The sequence below is a fragment of the Pelodiscus sinensis genome, chromosome 7 (assembly GCF_049634645.1).
Source record: "Pelodiscus sinensis isolate JC-2024 chromosome 7, ASM4963464v1, whole genome shotgun sequence".
Classification (NCBI taxonomy): Eukaryota; Metazoa; Chordata; order Testudines; family Trionychidae; genus Pelodiscus; species Pelodiscus sinensis.
Window position 1 is genome coordinate 61090818 of NC_134717.1, and position 18008 is coordinate 61108825.

At 47.9% G+C, this 18008-nt stretch overlaps 1 protein-coding gene across 1 annotated transcript in view; it reads right to left on the reverse strand.

The window, feature by feature from the left end:
* The window catches only part of FN1 (fibronectin 1), a 71110-nt gene extending 53338 nt beyond the window's left edge, over window positions 1–17772 (reverse strand). The window contains 10 exon segments of the mRNA XM_075933958.1: window positions 486–638; window positions 1202–1378; window positions 2932–3111; window positions 4410–4601; window positions 6812–6970; window positions 10387–10524; window positions 10843–10974; window positions 13851–13988; window positions 15800–15928; window positions 17458–17772. Of these exon segments, the coding sequence (XP_075790073.1) occupies window positions 486–638; window positions 1202–1378; window positions 2932–3111; window positions 4410–4601; window positions 6812–6970; window positions 10387–10524; window positions 10843–10974; window positions 13851–13988; window positions 15800–15928; window positions 17458–17602 (1543 nt within the window). The 5' untranslated portion in view covers window positions 17603–17772.
* Window positions 17773–18008: the final 236 nt, after the last annotated feature.

The window sequence follows — 18008 nt, forward strand, 5'->3', positions numbered from 1 at the left end:
ACCTCAGTACTGCCCTGCCGACTTTTCATACTGATTAGCCTGCAAAGGGAATTCATCCCACACCGGGGAATTAAAAACCTCACTGCCGAACAGCAAAACAGGACAGCACGGCCCATTAACCTGGCCTTCCAGCTTCAGACTAGACTGGGGTTTTATCTGCACAGGAGAATCGTTCCAAATCAGCAATCAAAGTTGTGAAGGTGTTGACTTTTAAATGTCAACAAGGGAATGTGCACTGACCGAGCTAACCGAGGTTTACCTGGACTCCCTCTCATCCCCAGCAAGTGCTGGATTGGCACTATTCTTGAATGTAAACATCTAGATTTCTGAGCAAATATTCCTCCCCGTTCTCCACAAGCGAGACCTAAGGATGTAGAATTATTTCGGGGGCCTGCTTGGACACTCAGTGATGTCAGCGGAATGAATCCTTTGGTCTCCAATGAAGAATTGGACCATGGAGGCACCAAGGTCCTGAAGATACCTACCTCTGAGCTGGGAGTAGGCAATGCAGGTCCATTCGCCGCGGCCATTGCCGACACACGTGCATTTCATCATGTGGCCCATGTCGTGCTGCTTGTCCCAATGGTCTCCCACACGGTACATGACGCCTTCGTTGGTTGTGCAGATTTCCTCATGGGCTGTTTGAGGAGTGTGAGGGGTTTACTTAGCAACCGTTGCCATGAACACCAATAGTCAAATAATCCGCTTGGCACCTTCCCACTCTGCTATGGGTTCTATGGCCTAATGGGGGAGGTTATGGCCCTACTAGAGGTTCAAATCCCACTTTCACTGTGTGCTGATGTTCTCCAAATGCAAGGCCTCGACATTCGTTTACTCACTCCAGATTAGGTCTCTCTGCCTCCAAATCTGTTCGTCTCTAACGAGGCAAGCTGGGTGCGATGCCCTCGGCTTTGCTGCATGGGCAGTTATGGGTGGCTATGCAAATGGGCAGAGTAAAGTACTTTGATCCTACAAATAAAGTCACTACTCAAAAACCCCTTTAGAAGGCTGACAAGAACAGTGAATTGGCCAACAGCTACCTGGAAGCCACTAATGGCGGAAGGTTCACTGATGACGGGTGCAGCTCAGCAGACGCTGGAAGGAGGCGCTACATCTCAATTGCCGTTCGGCTGAGAACCACCGGTCTTGGACAGAGACCAGCCAGAGCTCTTCCCACCCAGCCCCGGCCCCCACAACTCACCAGCCATAGGGCAGAAGCCAAACTTCTGGTCAGCGTCATAGTTCTGGGTGGTGCCGCACCACTTCATGTTGTCTCTCCGTCCCTCTGACGTGCAGTCGGTGTAGTTGCGATTGTTATACAGGAAGGGGAAGTGGCACAAGGCACCATTGGAGTTGCCACCCCGGGTCTGGACCAGAACTGCAAAAAGCCGGAGAAGTAAAGCAGAGGTGTATGGGAGCCGGCATTCTCCTTGAAAGAGCCGGGAGCTGTTGCAGAACACAGCAGGGACATGCCTGTCACATGTGCCCCTCAGAGTACCCTTAGCGCTTTTCTAAGGGAGACTAATTTCATCACGTACATAGAACGCCTGTGACAGGCTGGTCCCCACTCAAAGGAGCTGCCCGACCAGAAGGACTCTCCCATAACAGATGTGGACCTGCCCATGGAAATTGCTGAGGTGTAGAAAAAACCCTCATGGGCTCTGTGCACCAGGGAAGGCACTGGAATGGGAGCTCCTCCATGCCCACAGATCCTCCTGGTGGGGAGAATCAGACATCCTGATCCATCTGCTTCAGCATTTCTTTGCAGCAAAAGCACGGCCAGGAACAACCAGGAAAAGGGGCAGGGAGATGTCCCAGTGACTCAGCTATTCTCTCCGTTCTAGGACACCCGTACAACCCCACGGAATATACATGGGGCTGGATGGATTTTACTGAGAGTTGAACGTGCCCAGTGACTTTAAACAAACCCTCCGTCCTTTGGAAACCGTTACAGCTCAACAACGTACAACGAGCCAGGAAGCTTGAAGCCTTTGCTCATGGCCCCATCTGTTGAGATGTCCGTGCCCCATAGTGGAGCAAAAAAGCGCCTCTTAGAAACCTATCACCAATGCCATCGAGAGCAGATGAATTCCACCCATCCTCTTCAAGTAGAATACATGGGACTTGATGGAAAGGGATTGAGATTTGCACTGGAAGGGACTAGAGGAACCCCATGCGAATGAAACGCTGCTCAAGGATGGATTTGAGTAGTATTTCACCACTTTACTAAATCTACCAATATGAGTAACTTCAGCTGCGCTCCACTTAGGCACTGATCCAGCAGAAATTCACCTGTCTGGCTGCTGTCTTATAGAAAGGCCATGGCCTTCCTGGGAGACGCTGCTAAAAGGACCTTTGCCCACATGTTGATGTAAAATACCCTTTCCCAGTGGCAGATTAGGGTTACTGCTACCTAAGGCAATCTGACAGGTGAGTCAGAACTGAAAGAGTGGCATCCGAGGATCAAAGTAAATCTCCTCCTCTCATGGCCTTATATGGACCAAGGCTCTTGTCCGATGGGTTGAAATTCAACCAGCCAAGAACAGTCTAACGTCCCTTGGATCAAAGGCTATACTCTGGCTAACAGCTCTGTTTGTAAGGTCAGGTAGGGAAAGCAACAACAGGAAACAGATGTTCTTAAAAAATGCTGATCTGGGCTCTTTTCTTGCAGCGTTGTATGGGAGAGACCCTCTCTAGCTAGCTAAAGAAAACCGTCCGAAGGGCAAAAGGAGGGTTCTTGTGAATATGAAGGTTCTTGTGAATCTTCTCTGCATCCTACAAACATTAAACTCACAACTCTGGGATGTGGCGGTAGTGCCCATGACATGCCAATGTAGACCGGCTAAGGATCCGGCCTATAGATGTATATTCACTCTCTCCAGAGACTGGACATTCCACCTGTTTTTCCAACATTTCCCCAGAGGTGCTTACCATTCTGTTCCGTGCAAAAGGAGTATTTGTTGTCCTGTTCGAAGTTGGAGGTTGTGCTGCACCACAAGTGTCCGTCTGAGCGCCCTTCGGTAGTACACGAATAGAAGGTCCTCCCTCCATAGGTGAACGGCAGAACACATGGTTCCCCATTGGAATTGCCCCCATAGGTTTGGGTCACCGCTTTAAAACAAGCGAAGCACAACACGACGTTACGACTTGGAGTCCTCACTCCAGTTTTGTCACTAGCTTCCCTGGGCCAAATTCTCAGCCAACGTAAACAGCACCAACTTCAGTTATCCCAGGCCAATTTATACTAGCCAAGGATCTAGCCTAACAATATTGCCATTCAATCTCTATCCTCCTCCAAAACACTATGGCTGCCACTTTGTTTGAATAAAGTTACTAATTCTGTTTCCCATGGCTTCATTCTCTGAACATATGGAACTCAACGGGAGCTACTTCTGTCCTTTAGATCGAGGCCCCAAATAAGACCAGGAAGAAATGTTGACTGTTTCCTTCTCCAATCTGTTCCTCTTCCCGCATACTCTATAAGAAGGGAATTCTGAACTTTTCCCCCCAAGATCCTAATTTCTAGTGAGTGACAAAAATCCCCCAAAGGGTTTCCTCTCTCCTCAGGGTAGGTTGGGGTCATCATGAATGCACTTTGTAAGTGTCGGCCTAGAAGAGTATGTCTTCATGTCTACAGAAACTAGGATTCACAACAAGTGAAAACAGCTGAATTCTCACAGGGTCTGTCTACACTACATGGAAGATCTATGCTAACGCAGTCGATCTTCTAGGGTTTGAATGAACCAATCTAGTGAACATCCGCAAATTCGGACTGAGAGGGCGCCTCCGTCAGCACCGGTAGTCCTGCTCCTCCAGAGGAGGAAGGGAAGTTGACGGGAGCATGTGCTCCCCTCAACCTCCTGCTGTGGGGACAACATGAAAAATGATTTAAGAAAACTCGACTCCCACTATGTAATTAACATAGCTGGATCTATGTATCTTATGTCGACTTTCCCTTTTAGTGTAGGCCAGGCCTTAGTGCCGGATTTGGTGAAGTCCATGGGACTCTTTGCACGGGCTTCAATCAGCTTTGTATTGAGACCAGAGTGCAAAGGCTGCACTAACGCTCATTCTCTTACACGTTGGGCACAATCCAACAAAGCATTTAAGCATGGGCTTCCATAGTTAACTACTGGAACAAGCTGCCTAGGGAGGTTGTGGAATCTCCATCACTGGAGATATTTAAGAGCAGGTTAGACAGACATCTACCAGGGATGCTCTAGATGGTACTGGGTCCTGCCGTGAGGGCAGGGGACTGGACTTGATGACCTCATGAGGTCCCTTCCAGTTCTAGTGTTCTAGGATTCCATGGGACGACTCCCACAAAGCCCCACGCTTGCACACTGGGGCTTTGCAGCCCTGGGGTTTTGCTTTGTCTAGGGGGTGAACATCCAACAAAACACTCCTACCTGTCTCCTGGCAACTGACTCCATTGCCCAGGCAAGTGCAAAGCATTTGCTGGCTGCCCTGCGTCTTCAGCCACTTCATGCCAATGGAGTACACCACCCCGCTGTCGGTGACACAGTGGCCGTAGGGCGGGGGCTGAGGCTGGGGCTGGTAAAGTGCTGTTCGTACATCTGTGAAGGTCGGGGATCCGGATCCTGCGGCAGAAATAAGGGGAAAAAGAAAATCTAGGTCAAATGCTGGGATGTGGCCGTACTAAGCCCTTTTCAGTGGGAAAGTCAGTGAAAAGTTGTAACCCAGTTAACTTTTAGACATCGTCGTCTTAAGATATTGAATCACTTTCCATTTTCGCAACATTTGCGTGCTCTTCAATTAGTAAATTTCAACATTAAAAACCCCTCTGTCCATGTGAATAATCCTCCCGCAACAGCGATGGCACCACCAAGAACGGTGAATAGAGCCGGTCAAAAATGCCCATCTCCCCCGCCCCACAGGAAAACATTTCAAAAAAGGGAGGACACAAAAATTTTAAGGTGTTTTTTTTAAGTTTCCTATGAACAGGTTTTGCTTTTTTGAATGAAAACCAAACACTGAAAATGGGAAAGGCGAAGGAAAGACTCCCAAACTGGAAAATGAGATTTGGGAATGTTTCCTCCCTGGTTTATCAAAAAAACCCTGGAACATATTGAAAGAAACAGGATTTTTCACTAAAAGTATTTTGGGAGACAAAAATGTTCCAGCAAAAAAAACACTCAAGGGACATTTTTCAACCAGCTCCAGTTAAAAGTAATATGCAACGAGACACACAAGCCCCTGGTTCAGAAGGAAATGTTACACTTTCCACTTTTCCTACCACCCTGTTTAGCTTCACTGGCAACAGCCATTTGGGAGCAAAAGTACTGGCAAGGTATTGAAACCACTGGAGTTTTAAGCATTGAGTGGCTTAGGCCAGGCTGAGAGATCTGCTTTTGAAGTACTTGAAGTTTCCAGGAGCTCTGTCTCTATTAGCATTCTCATCCTGGAGCTGAATTGGTGATGGCAAGAGTAGCAATTAGTAACAAAAACCTAGTGTGCCCACCCCCGGGAAAAGGTTAATTTACACAGTAAAGGCAGAAATAGATCCTTAAAGTGACCAGAAAACCCTACCTATATTAAGACAGACAGTAGAAGCAGAATATTTTATTATACATTTAGGACAGAGGACACGAAATAAGTCCCATACCAAAAATCACAAAGGATCCGATACATAAATGCAATTCACTTAATATGCAAGAGCATTATTGACATTTCTACATATTCAAGCTTGAAGAACAGTTAACTTCTGACATCCATGAGTGCTTCAAGTTTAAACGTAAAACATTTAAAGTCAGTCACCCGGTAGAAAGCCTATTGATTTCAAAACTATCGGCCTGAAGTACCACGTTTTTAAAATATAGCCTCTATTTATGGGTCCATACATCAGCACATAGAATCATAGAACCATAGAGCTGGAAGAGACCTCAGAAGGTCATCAAGTCCAGCCCCCTGCTCTAGGCAGGACCAATCCCAACTAAATCAACCCAGCCAGGGCTTTGTCAAGCCGAGACTTAAACACCTCTCCATCCCTAGGGAACCCATTCCAGTGCTTCACCACTCTCCTAGTGAAATAGTTTTCCTAATATCCAACCTAGACCTCTCCCACCGCAACTTGAGCCCATTGCTTCTTGTTCTGCCATCTGTCACTACTGAGAACAGCCTCTCTCCATCCTCTTTGGAACCTCCTTTCAGGAAGTTGAAGGCTGCTATCAAATCCCCCCTCACTCTTCTCTTCTGCAGACTAAACAGACCCAAGTCCCTCAGCCTCTCCTCATAAGTCATATGCTCCAGCCCCCTAATCATTTGGTTGCCCGCCGCTGGACTCTCTCCAATGTGGCCACATCCTTTTTGTAGTGGGGGGTCCAGAACTGGACACAATACTCCAGATGTGGCCTCACCAGAGCCGAATAAAGGGGAATGATGAAATCTCTGGATCTGCTGGCAATGCTCCTCCTAATGCAACCTAATATGCCATTAGCCTTCCTGGCTACAAGGGCGCCCTGTTGACTCATATCCAGTTTCTCATCCACAGTAACCCCCAGGTCCTTTTCTGCAGAACTACTACTTAGCTGGTCGGTCCCTAGTCTGTAACAGTGCTTCTGTCCCAAGTGCAGGACTCTGCACTTGTCCTTGTTGAACATCATCAGATTTGTGGCCACATGCACATTCAAACATGCCACAAAATTGCAAAGTTGTCTACGCTGCATGTGCAGGCCCCTTTTGGGCATGCGAACTCGGCATCCATGAATTCTGTCATTTGTTCAGGCCCAAGAGATGACCACGGGTGTCCTGTGCTACTTAAGGCTCCGTGGCACGGAGATTTACCACTTACCAATGCCAGTGGTTTGCACAGCTGAGTGCCTCTCACATTTCCACTCGCCTCTGCCGTTGCCGGTGCAGATGCACTGAAGCAGGTTTCCTCGGTTATCCTTCTTGCTCCAGGTATCTCCAATTCTGTACGAAGTCGTGGTGTCCTGATCATTGCACCGATCTGCAGAAGAAAAGAAAGAGTTATAACAAAGGGAGCAAGGCTTAGCTTTCCACGTATTTAGCAGCATGCCAATCACAAAAGCTCAGACGGTCCTTCGCTGATCTTTCACCACTAATGTTTCACCGAGCGGTTCGTTTCCCACCAAGTTCCATCGCCCCTCCACAGGCAGCCATATGCTTTAAGCCGATTGTATTACAGAAAGGCATGACATTCTAAAATAGTGGCCAAACTTCCATTGATTTCAATAGGAAAAGATTTCACCGATGGATTTTAACCATGGCTTCAGCTACCACCATTTTGCTCCCAATGGAGGCAAGGCAGAGTAGGATATCCACTCAGGAGTCACTGCCTATTCTTGCTAATAGTTTTCACAACCATTTTAAGCACCTTGTGCCTTGTCCACATTGTGGGGAAAACCTGCTAAGTTGAAACCAGTTTTAATGTTGTTTCATTCTAAATGGTTTCTTAGCGTGGCCACTGCATGCTAGAGGCAGAGCCCGGTTGAATCTCATGAGCCTATTTCACATGGAAGCAACTAAATCCTCTTTGATGGACGATGCCTGTGGGTCAAATTCTTCATCAGAAAGATGCAAGCAACTGCTATTACAATTAATGGAAGTTGCATATGTGTGTCTGGGAATCTTGTCTTTGATGAATTGAGGAAATAGGCTCAAACGATATCTTAATAAACTACTTCTAGCTGCATGCAGAGCCACATGGATTAATTCATTCTTCTTCCATGACATTTTACCCGCACACGCAACTCAGTACAATGACTCACATTTAATCATGGGTCAAAAACGCTCCCCTATACAAGATGAGCAACTGGGAAATGAGGTACACATTACTTCCAATTGTTATTAAGTTAGAGTACATTGGGTCAAACACCAACATGTGGAAAACACATTAACAAATCACAGTGGATAAGAAACACAGCGCTGTGTATTTGTCAAGAAAAAGGTAAGTTGCTAAAGGGCTGATAATGTATTTATATGGATATGAATAGATGGAGACTTATTCTCTGAAGACCGGGTTTTTCAGAATGGGCACCCAAGAATTTAGGTACTCCAAATCATCAGTTACTTTGGAAAATCTTGGCCATAATACTTCTGTTTTACCCACACATCAGTACTCCTACTATGTGGGCCATAACGATCATTGTATATGTAGGTAATATATGTATATACGGGATTGTATTTTGGAAACAAAATCCACTATCGGAAAAAAAAATGAATGTTGCCTTTTCCTATAACAGGGCTACTCAACATGTGGCCAGTGGGCTGCATGTGGTCCACGGCCCGTTTGTTCGCAGTGCAGTTTGAGTTTACGCAGGGCTCAACATGCAGCCTGCGGGTGGAAGCCAAAACAAGAGTAGTCAATATAACGGTCTTCTCTTGATACACGTTTTAATAGTTAAATTCCTGGACTGTCATTGCTCATTAAAAGTGCTGTCATATGGGTGGAAATTGGGTAAATATTGCATTTTATTAATATCAGCAGAACTGACTTAAATGGGGTCTGTGTGTCTTGCCTTAATCTTTGTATTCATGCCTGTCAGTGTGAAAGGAGCTATTTGCATATATAAGCAGCCACCCTTAAGTTGCAGCCCTCGTCACGTGCTGTATCGTTGTGGCCCCCAGGGCTTCCAAAGTTGAGTAGCCCTGACCTATAAGGTCCTCCAGTAGACTGTGGAACGAAGACACTGCCAAATTGTTTTGAAAGCAAGTAGGGGGAAAATAATTAAGTGTCAAATGGGAAAGGATAAAGAGAGAACATGTTTTGTGCAAGCTTCAATGTTATAAATCAATAAAAATAGAGCTGAAATTGTCAAGACTGGTTTTGTTTTATAGCTTATTACTGGACTACTGCTCTCCAGCACTTCAACTTTAATCCCAAACCTCTGTGGATTTTAGTTCTTTGCGGTTCTATTGTTTATATTAGTGAAAAGATATTAGCTTTTGTCCAAGGCAACTGGGCAAGAGGCCATTAAAGACTACAGAGGAAGATCTCAAAACCCACATGACAAAGGTATAAGAGACTCGGTCAAATTACTTTGGAGCAGATGTACAAACCATTGTAGCTGCACAAAGTAGTTCATCTTATAGTACATAGAAGAGAAGGCAAGAAGCAGAAGTCATTTATAAAGGCTCTATCTACATTTTACAGGCCTATGTATTGGGGTATTTTGTAACAATGCAGTTGCACGGGTACAAAACGAGTATAAAAAGGGATGCGCTTGTGTGACGAGAACTTTGCACAGCTGCAAAGTATTTACACTTAAGGTTCACACCATTGCCTAAAGCCTCAGTGTGGCTAAGGAATTAGACTAAATAATCATTGTTTTGCCTTACAGATGTACTAGATTATGTTAAACTGAACAGACAAACCCTGCATTTTTAGAGCTCTACTGGAATTTTTGGATTAGTTAGTAATGCCAGAATGTCGAGAAAGATCAACCAAATGACACTTTCCTTTTAAAAGCATCTTCTCTCCCCCTGAGGAGTGGAGGGGCAAGGCAATTCTAAGCCAAACTTGGCTGGAGCATATATAGAGAGTGTAAATAAGTGTTTAGTTTAGTCCGTTAGATCACCCTTTAGCTCATATCTATATTTCCCAAAAGCACAACATGGACTTGCACGGAGAAAACTCCATAGTGTACCCACAAAGGGCGTGGAATTCCAGAACAGGAGATGGAAAAAGCCATTTGCAAATTTTTGCTTGTGACCTATTCCTGTGTTAGTGTTTGACCCATACAATTGGTTTTGGTGCAGTCCAGTGTTACACCCACTTCCCTCTGCAAGATCAAGCACACCACACCCTTGAAGGGTGTCTTCCTTTTCCTTTGTCTTAGGGTATGTCTAGACTACATCCCTCTGGCGACAGAGGGATGTAAATTAGACATACCGATATTGCTGACTCGGCAAAACACGGTGGCCATTTTTATGCAACAGAAGCGTGGGAGATTTAAGTCCCCGCTTCATTTGCAATGTCGGTATGTCTAATTTACATCCTTCTGGCGACAGAGGGATGTAGTCTAGACATACACTTAGTGTCTTAGCTCATTAAAAAGTCTGAGGTGGTTGCCGTGTTAGTCTAACTTTAAAAACAAAACAAGTAGTCCTGTGGCACCTTAAAGACTAACAAATATATATATATTATCCTGAACTTTTGTGGGTATAACCCACTTCATCAGATGTGTTCCAAGTTAGACAATACACATCTGATGAAGTGGGTTAGACCCACGAAACCTGGTGATAATATATATCTGTTAGTCTGTAAGGTACCACAGGACTGCTCTTTTTTTGTCTTAGCTTGTGCATTCTGGGCCCCGAAGGAGGGATAAGAAAAGCCAGCATTTTAGAGCCCCAGATGAATGGAGTTCACCCGCCATTCTGCATAGCGTTACTGATACCTACTGCGAGAGGTACAGGTGATTCGCCCGCTGCCTTCGCCTAAGCAAGTGCAATCCACCATCATCCACCCTTGGTAGGGCTTCTCCCAGGTCTCTCCGACAACATAGGATGTGCCAGCCGTGTTGTCATAGCACCTCTCAGCTGCAGGGAGGAAGAAAAGATGAGTTCTCGCAAAGTATTTCCAAAAAAAAAAAAAAACCCAGCCCCTCGTTCTGGGGATGACAATGCCCCAAGCCGACGTCAGGGGTCATAACCTCCCAAGCCTCGCCATATTGATAGATGGGAGGAGGCTGCCGGGACAGTAAAAGGTTGTAGACACTGCCAATGCCCCAGGCTCAATTAGAGCAGGATAAAGCCATGAATATGTTCCAATTAGAATCCCTTGTTTTAATATCGGGTTCTAGAACAAGCTTGGTGAAGCCTGGCCTCTCGAAGAACCGTGTCAACACCTTTACATACCTACAGGCTTGCAGGTCCACTCCCCTTTTCCGTTGCCCAGACACACGCATTCGAGCATGTAGCCCCCTGTCTCGTGAGGTCTGCGCCAGGTGTCGCCAATCTTGTAGGACTGGCCGCCCTCGTGGCACCGGTCTGTGGCAAACAGAACATGTCAGTCAGCATTCGGCTGAGAACTAGGTCTGTAGATAATCACTGAAGAATGGCAAAAGAGTCCAATCCCCTGCTACTTAAGCATCCTCTGCAGGCAATGGGAGATGAGCTTTTAGCGACGATAAATCCCAGGAGGGAATGAATCAGTGTCAGGAAATCAGAGCCTGCAGCAGAGATTATCTCCAGGCAGCCTCATCAGTACAGGTGTCCTGCTTTGGGCCACCCGATTGGCTGCAGACGCCAGTGGGTTCTTCAACCAGCAGCAGTAGCTTACTGCTTGCTTGATGCTCATGCCCACCCGTTGCTACTCATGCCTCATCCTGGACCTCTGACTTGAACCCCTCCTTGCCGCCTACCCTGCTTGCTCAAATTCCTGACAACTGGTTTGACCAGGCCTTTGGTTCCTGACTATTGACCCTCGCTGACCCCCAGCTGTGGGATCAGTTCCTGCCCCCCAGTTTGACACTCGGCTTTGGCTGCTGACTTCAGCTCAGCTCCTACTCCTTGGGGGCTGATGACTGCTGTGACCTCTTGTCCTGACACCCTTTCTAACCACTAGGCTAGACCACCCTCGTTCCAATTGGCTGACAGGTAGGCACTTTCTGGAACATCAAGAATGAGTTCCAAATAAAAGAGAGTTATGGACACTTTTTAGAGTTTCTCAGTCACCAACAGAACTCAGGTGAGACTTGGTTTCATCCAAAACACTTTGTTTTTCCAGAAAACATATTTTATAGATTTTTATGGGACATTTCTAAAGTAAAAAAAATTCAATTTTTTCAATTTCATTTTGGCTCAATTATTTTTTATTTTCAGTTAAAAAAAATCACACCAAAAAACTTCTCACGTTGAACTGAAATGAAAACTTTGGGGTCAGATCAAAACAAAACTTTCATTAGACACTCCCACAAAAGTTTTAAAATGCAAATAAATGATTGTTCACAACTTAAAAAAATAAAATGTTTGACTAGTTCAGCTTAAGCCTGTTGAATTGCCTCCAACCAGGAGACCCAAAAGCAGCAGCCAGATTTTCCAGAACAAGATCTGATGGGTCAGGACCTTATGGACGATATTAAGATATTCAACCACCTTACTTTTAAAACTCAAAGTACTGTCAAAGTGTGGGCCAACTCAAAGACCTGCATGAGAGCATAATGACCAGGTGGATTTGTAATAAATACATTCATATCCCACTAGCAAGCACAGATCCATTTGCCGAAAGAACAGCAAATGCGAGAAGTGCAAGAGCTGAGTCTGAACGGAGAAGAATAGAGCTCTGATTGAGATTCAGAGGCACCTGACCTAGGTCTAATTCCTAAACTGAGCAAACAATTTGAGCGGCAGCAGTGACATGCAGCAGGAGTCAAAGTGAAGCGTGGCCAGAGGAGCCTTCCTACTGACTTGCGTTGGCTTTGGATCGACTCTGATGAGAAGAGTCATTTCACATTTTGAACTGTAAAATTACAGATTCTGACCCTGCCCTGTGTGGCTACATGGAATTCACGGCAGAGCTATTTCCTTCCCTTGGATACAGAGGGTCCATGTCCGACATCGTACGGGAAGTACGCAGCACTGCGTACCGCAAACAAACTGCAAACCAAACCCAGCCCGCTACGGTATCAAAGATGCAATACACTAATTCTCAAAGACTGCGTAGTGACTGGGCTAGCTAAGCCCAAATGTACCAACAAAGTCCTCTTCATCTACGGCCACAGGCTGTCTGCAGGCTGCGAGTCTATCCCGGAGCTAAAGAGAAGTGGCTGAGGGGACACAAAGCACCCAGCCACTCCAAGGAAAGGCATTCCAGATAGGGAGGCAACAAAGTGGAAGACGGAGCAGAACGGAGGGGGATTCAGGATGGGCAACCGTGGCTAGTGAGTGGGTCACCCTGCGTGGCCCTCCGCGTCCGCGGGCTGCAAGATTGTTGGAACCACGCTGGTCTGCTAGGATAGGGGAGTTTTGCCAATTGTACTTGCATCTCTACAGTTTGAGGGCGGTGCCAATTGACCCGGAGCAGCATGTTGATTAGCTGCAGAGGGAGCACCTGGCTCTCAGTCCGTGCTGTGTGCCAGCCACACCCACCTCCCTTCACGTGCCCTGGCTTTACATGTGTGTCACTATTAGCACTGGGAGGAAAAACCTCCGCAGGCAGAAACCCGCAGAATCTAAACCCGAGTGTGGGCAACGGCAAGCAACGTCTCGCGTTCCACACCTAGAACCTCGATGAGCCGCATGCAGCCCTCTGGCCGCAGACTGCCCACCAATGATCCGAGAGATCACAGCGGGGCCCCCGAATCGCCAGCACAGACCCACAGAGTGGATCACTAAGGAGGTCACACTACGGGGCAAATCGCAGGTGTAAATCAGCACCGATCTATTGAACTCCTTGAAGCAATGCCAACTGTCACCAGCTGAGAAGCTGACCTTTGCAGCTTTAGGGTTGCCATCCAGATCTAATGCACCTCCGTAAGACACACACAGCTGCTGACGTACTAAGTCCGATAAGCAGGGCACGACCATGCTTAAAGCCCTGCCTTTAACCCAGCATCCACTGGAATATTTGCATTGAGATTACAGGCCTAACCCGGGCTCGTGTGAACCAGTCTAACAATTCCACCGACTCCTCTGGGGCTGCTCATGTGAAGAGGATGAGCTTTTCCAATGGAAAGACTCCGATTGACTTCACCGGGCTTAGCACCAGTCCCCATGCTCCTAAGGAATAAGCCGATCAGCATTGCATTCGGGGCTGTCAATTGCTCTGGAAAACATGCCCGCCTCCTGCCAACCCCCCCCCTCCACACACACACACACACACCCCAAAAAGCAGTGGCTTCGGCCACGCAATCGTGGCTACCTACTTGCAATGGTGCAGCTGATCCTCCCCCGGCCAGCCCCGATGCAGGTACAATCCCAGATCATGGAGTCCTTGGGGCGCTCATAAGTCTCCCCGACCCGATGGGTAGATCCAGTGTATTTGTCGAAACACGTTTCTTCAACTGCGGGAGGGGAAAAAAGTCCACGTGACCACAAATGTACGCACAGGTGGTCACGTTCCACGTGCAAGAATACAAACCACGTAGACCCTTATTCCGGCCTTTCCCCTGCAGCTGTTTTTTCTTGTCCAGGAAAATTCAGACAGGATCTAGAGTTCCCTGAAGAGCAACAGCCACCCAGCAGGAATTCATCCAAGCATGAGGGCTCGCACAAGGGCCTCTCCACCGGGGCTGCTCAATCTTTTCCCTCCCCACCAACACGCTATATAACTCCCTGGGCCGCACTCACTGGATTTCTGCAAAGAAAAGCCAAGGCTGGCATTTGAGCTAGCAAGCAGGGCAATTAGCTTTGGCCCCACAAAGCGACATTGCTCAGCTGTTGGCTTCAGCCCTAGGAAGAGCCCTGGGCTTCAGCTCCATGCACTGGGGCGTCGACTTTCTACCCTGGCCCCCAGCAAGTCCAGTGCTGGCCTGGCTTGGCAGCCCCTCGGAAATCTGCTCTCAGCCCCCCCTCCACCAGGAGGCCCCAGACGCCTAGTCGAGAGCCGCTGCTCGGCACAACAGCGAGCTAGCTGCTTTGTGCTGCGCCAGCAACAAAAGACAACCCTAAAGCCATCCCATCAGTTAAGAGAGTTTATGGCTCCTTTGCAGCCCCAGAGCAGAACTGGCAAGAGCCAGAGCCAGCCAGTGAAAACAGCCCAATAAATACAGTTCAGGCTGATTAGCCAAACATCCCTGTTATTTCAAACAGGGTCGCCCCCTCCGCCCGCCAACTGTCTGTTACATTTAAAAATCCCTCTGTTATCTGAAACCTCAAGTATCCACATGTATTCCATGTCCCCTTAGGACACTTAGGGCATGTCTACACTAGGAAATTATTTAATAATCTGAAATAACTACTAGAAAAAACACCAAAAATCGAACTAGCATGTCCCTATTACGGGGGAGCCTCAAAATTAGTCCAAGGCATGTTCTGTTATTATGGACACGCTACCTCGACTTAGAGCCCCAGGAAGTACTGGAGAGTAATTACTTCCAATGACTCTGAGGAGCGGTTATTTCGAAATAGCAACAGCAGTGCTATTGCTAAATAACGGTTTTGAAATAAGCGTTATTCCCTGAGGGAAGCAGGAGTGCCGATTTCAAAATAACGAGCCCCGTTATTTCGAAATAACGGGCTTGGTAGTGTGGACACGCCACCTATTATTTCAAAGTAAGGGGAGTTATTTCCAAAGAACTCCCTAGTGTAGACCAGGGCTTAGATAGCTGGTGATGCAATGTAGGATCAGAAAAGTCAGAAATAGGTATAAGAACTTTACCACCAACTTTATACCCAACTATGGGGCGCACATATGCAAGTTAGAACCGTGACACAAGTTGCAAATAAAAGTCAACATTAAGAATGTCTTTTAAAGCCTTGTTACTACATGAGGCTCTGAAATGCATGTTAAAAGCTATATTGATAATGGAACCAGATAAAGTTGAGAGAAGTCAGAGCTGGAAAGTTTGGTTCCAGATCAACTCTGCATTTGTTCGGGATTTCAAACCGAGGGTCAGGTCAGATCAGAGTAGAGATGAGACTGGCTGCAAAGTTCAGTCCGATCCAGACTCGAGGTGGAGTTGTGTTTGGACTCAAGGTTCTGACCCATTGCTCTTAAAAACTGCATGTCAGATCCTCAGTGTAAATCAACATCAATTCATTATTGGCTCTCCTGCCAATTATCAGCTGAGATGCTATAGGTTTTTTTAATGCATATTTTAATTGGCCACACAACCCATTCTGCGTTCAAAGATAACGCGTCCCACCAACTTACGTTCGGGCTTGCTTTCGCAGTTAAAGCCTCTGCTCCCCCCATAGCAGGTACAGACAAGCATTCTCCCCAGGTAAGTGCGTTCCCATTGTTGGTTTATCTGATAATGTCTCCCATTGTCATAACAGCCCTCTGAAAAAGAAACAGAAGTCATGGGTTACTTTAGCCGCCTTCCACCACAGAGCTCCAAACACAAGACCAAAGGGGAGTTGAACCATTGTTTTCTTCTCTCTTAGGTTCTGGTCCTGCCTTCTCTGCACACACAAAACTCGCGCTGAGACCATGGCAGTTTGGGATACGCAGAGAAAGCAAGATCAAGTATTAGATTCTGCAGCAACTGCCAGGGAGTTCAGAAACACTTTGAAACAAGCGTTTTAGAATCCCAGCTAGGGCCCGAGCCAAAGCTCCAGTCAACTCAACGGAAAGGCAGCCACTGGCGTGAGTGGACTTTGGCCAGGTTCCTGCCTTTGCAGGAATGCTTCCCAGGTTGACGTTTACAAGCGAGTGGTCCGCTCCAGTTATAAATGTGCCAAGTGGCCAGACTTCCACTGCTTCCCTTGAGAGATCGTTTCACAGCCCGATAGATCGCAGGGCCAGGAAGTTTTTCCCCTGATACAGCCTCTCAGTCCCCAGCAAACCGCTCCCGATTTGTTTGCAGAAAGAAAGGTTTTGGGGGTTTGCTTGTTGTTTGTCCAATGCACAGAACAATACAACTATTGTGCATGTGTGTGGGGGTTTCTTTTAAACGACAGGTTCTAATGGAAACCATACACACAGAACTGCCACATGAACATTGGCAGCGGGGTGGTTCAAATGTACATTTCATCATCACTTGCTGCAATGAAAACAGATCCCCTGACACCATCCTTCTGCCTGGTGACCAAAAAAAGGACAAAACACACCACAGGGGCAGCTTGTGCTAGTCTGACTTGGATCCCACAAAAAACAGGACTGTGTAGCACTTTAAAGACTAACAAGATGGTTTATTAGATGATGAGCTTTCGTGGGCCAGACCCACATCCTCAGATTAAATAGTGGAAGAAAATAGTCACAACTATACCAAAGGATACAATTAAAAAAAAAATGACCATGGGCACTCCTCAGAACCACTGCTTACGCTGCCTGGCGAAGGGGGTGGCCGAATCTGCCCCTTCGGGCTGGAACCGTGGGGCATCAGAGAGTAAACCAATGCCAACAAATGCCAAGAGAAAACTCGCCCCAAGTTCACTAGTGTCTTGCCCACAAATCCCTGGCTCTCTGGGCAGCTGTGTGTGACAGAGGTTGCCTTGCAAGTGCTAAAATGACCAGAGGAGCTAAAATCACTGTCATCCCTCTGGCTCTCCGGTGGCACCTTAGAGGCTCACCAAAACAGCTAGCTAGACTCATGAGCTTCCAGGGGCACAAGCCTCAGGTGGGAAGGAGGCGCTGGACTCCGGGTTGTTTTGAAAATCACCAGCAGAGAGTTTGAGCCAAGGGGAAAGGGCACTTCAGCAGGTTTGCAGCGTTTAGACGGGACTGAGAAGCAGAATTCACTGGTCACCAGGAGCACCCCCCCCCTCCTCCTCCCCCCAGGGCTGTTGCAGGAGATTTTGGCCGGGGGGGTTTCTACAGCCCTACCCGTGGAACCCCCCCCCCCCCCCCCGACATCTGGGGACACTCACGTTTATTCTGGCTGCTTGGCACGGGCGGCTGGGCGATCTGCTGCGCTTGCCGCCTGGCTTTGGTCGTCCTGGGCTGCTCGCCGTGCGCCCCGGCCCCCACGACCAGGGCGAGGAGCAGCAGCGGCCAGCCCGGGCTGCTGTGCATCTTGCAAGGCGGGCGCGGAGAAGGGGCGCCGGGGAGGGACACTGAGGGCGGCTCTTCACGCTGCAAGCCCCGTGCAGGCCACTCGCATCGGGCTTTGCAGGGGGGCTGGTCCCTTGGCACGGCCGCTGCGGCTCGTTCTCCTCCTGCAGCCAGCGAGGGAGCAGCCGCTGCCTGCCTACGGGGGGTTTATATAGGGCCCGGCGCCGGGACCCCCCTGCAGGGCGAACCCCGGGACACCCCCGGGCCGCGCTGATTGGCCCAGGCTCCTAGGTGACGTCATGGGGGCGTGGCTCCAGCCTCGAACAAAAGATGCGGCCCGGGGACGAGCGAGCGTCGCTCTAACTTCTCCTGGAAACTTTGCAAAGTTTGGGGCGGCGGCTCCAGGGCGCATCCCTTCCCCCGCGGC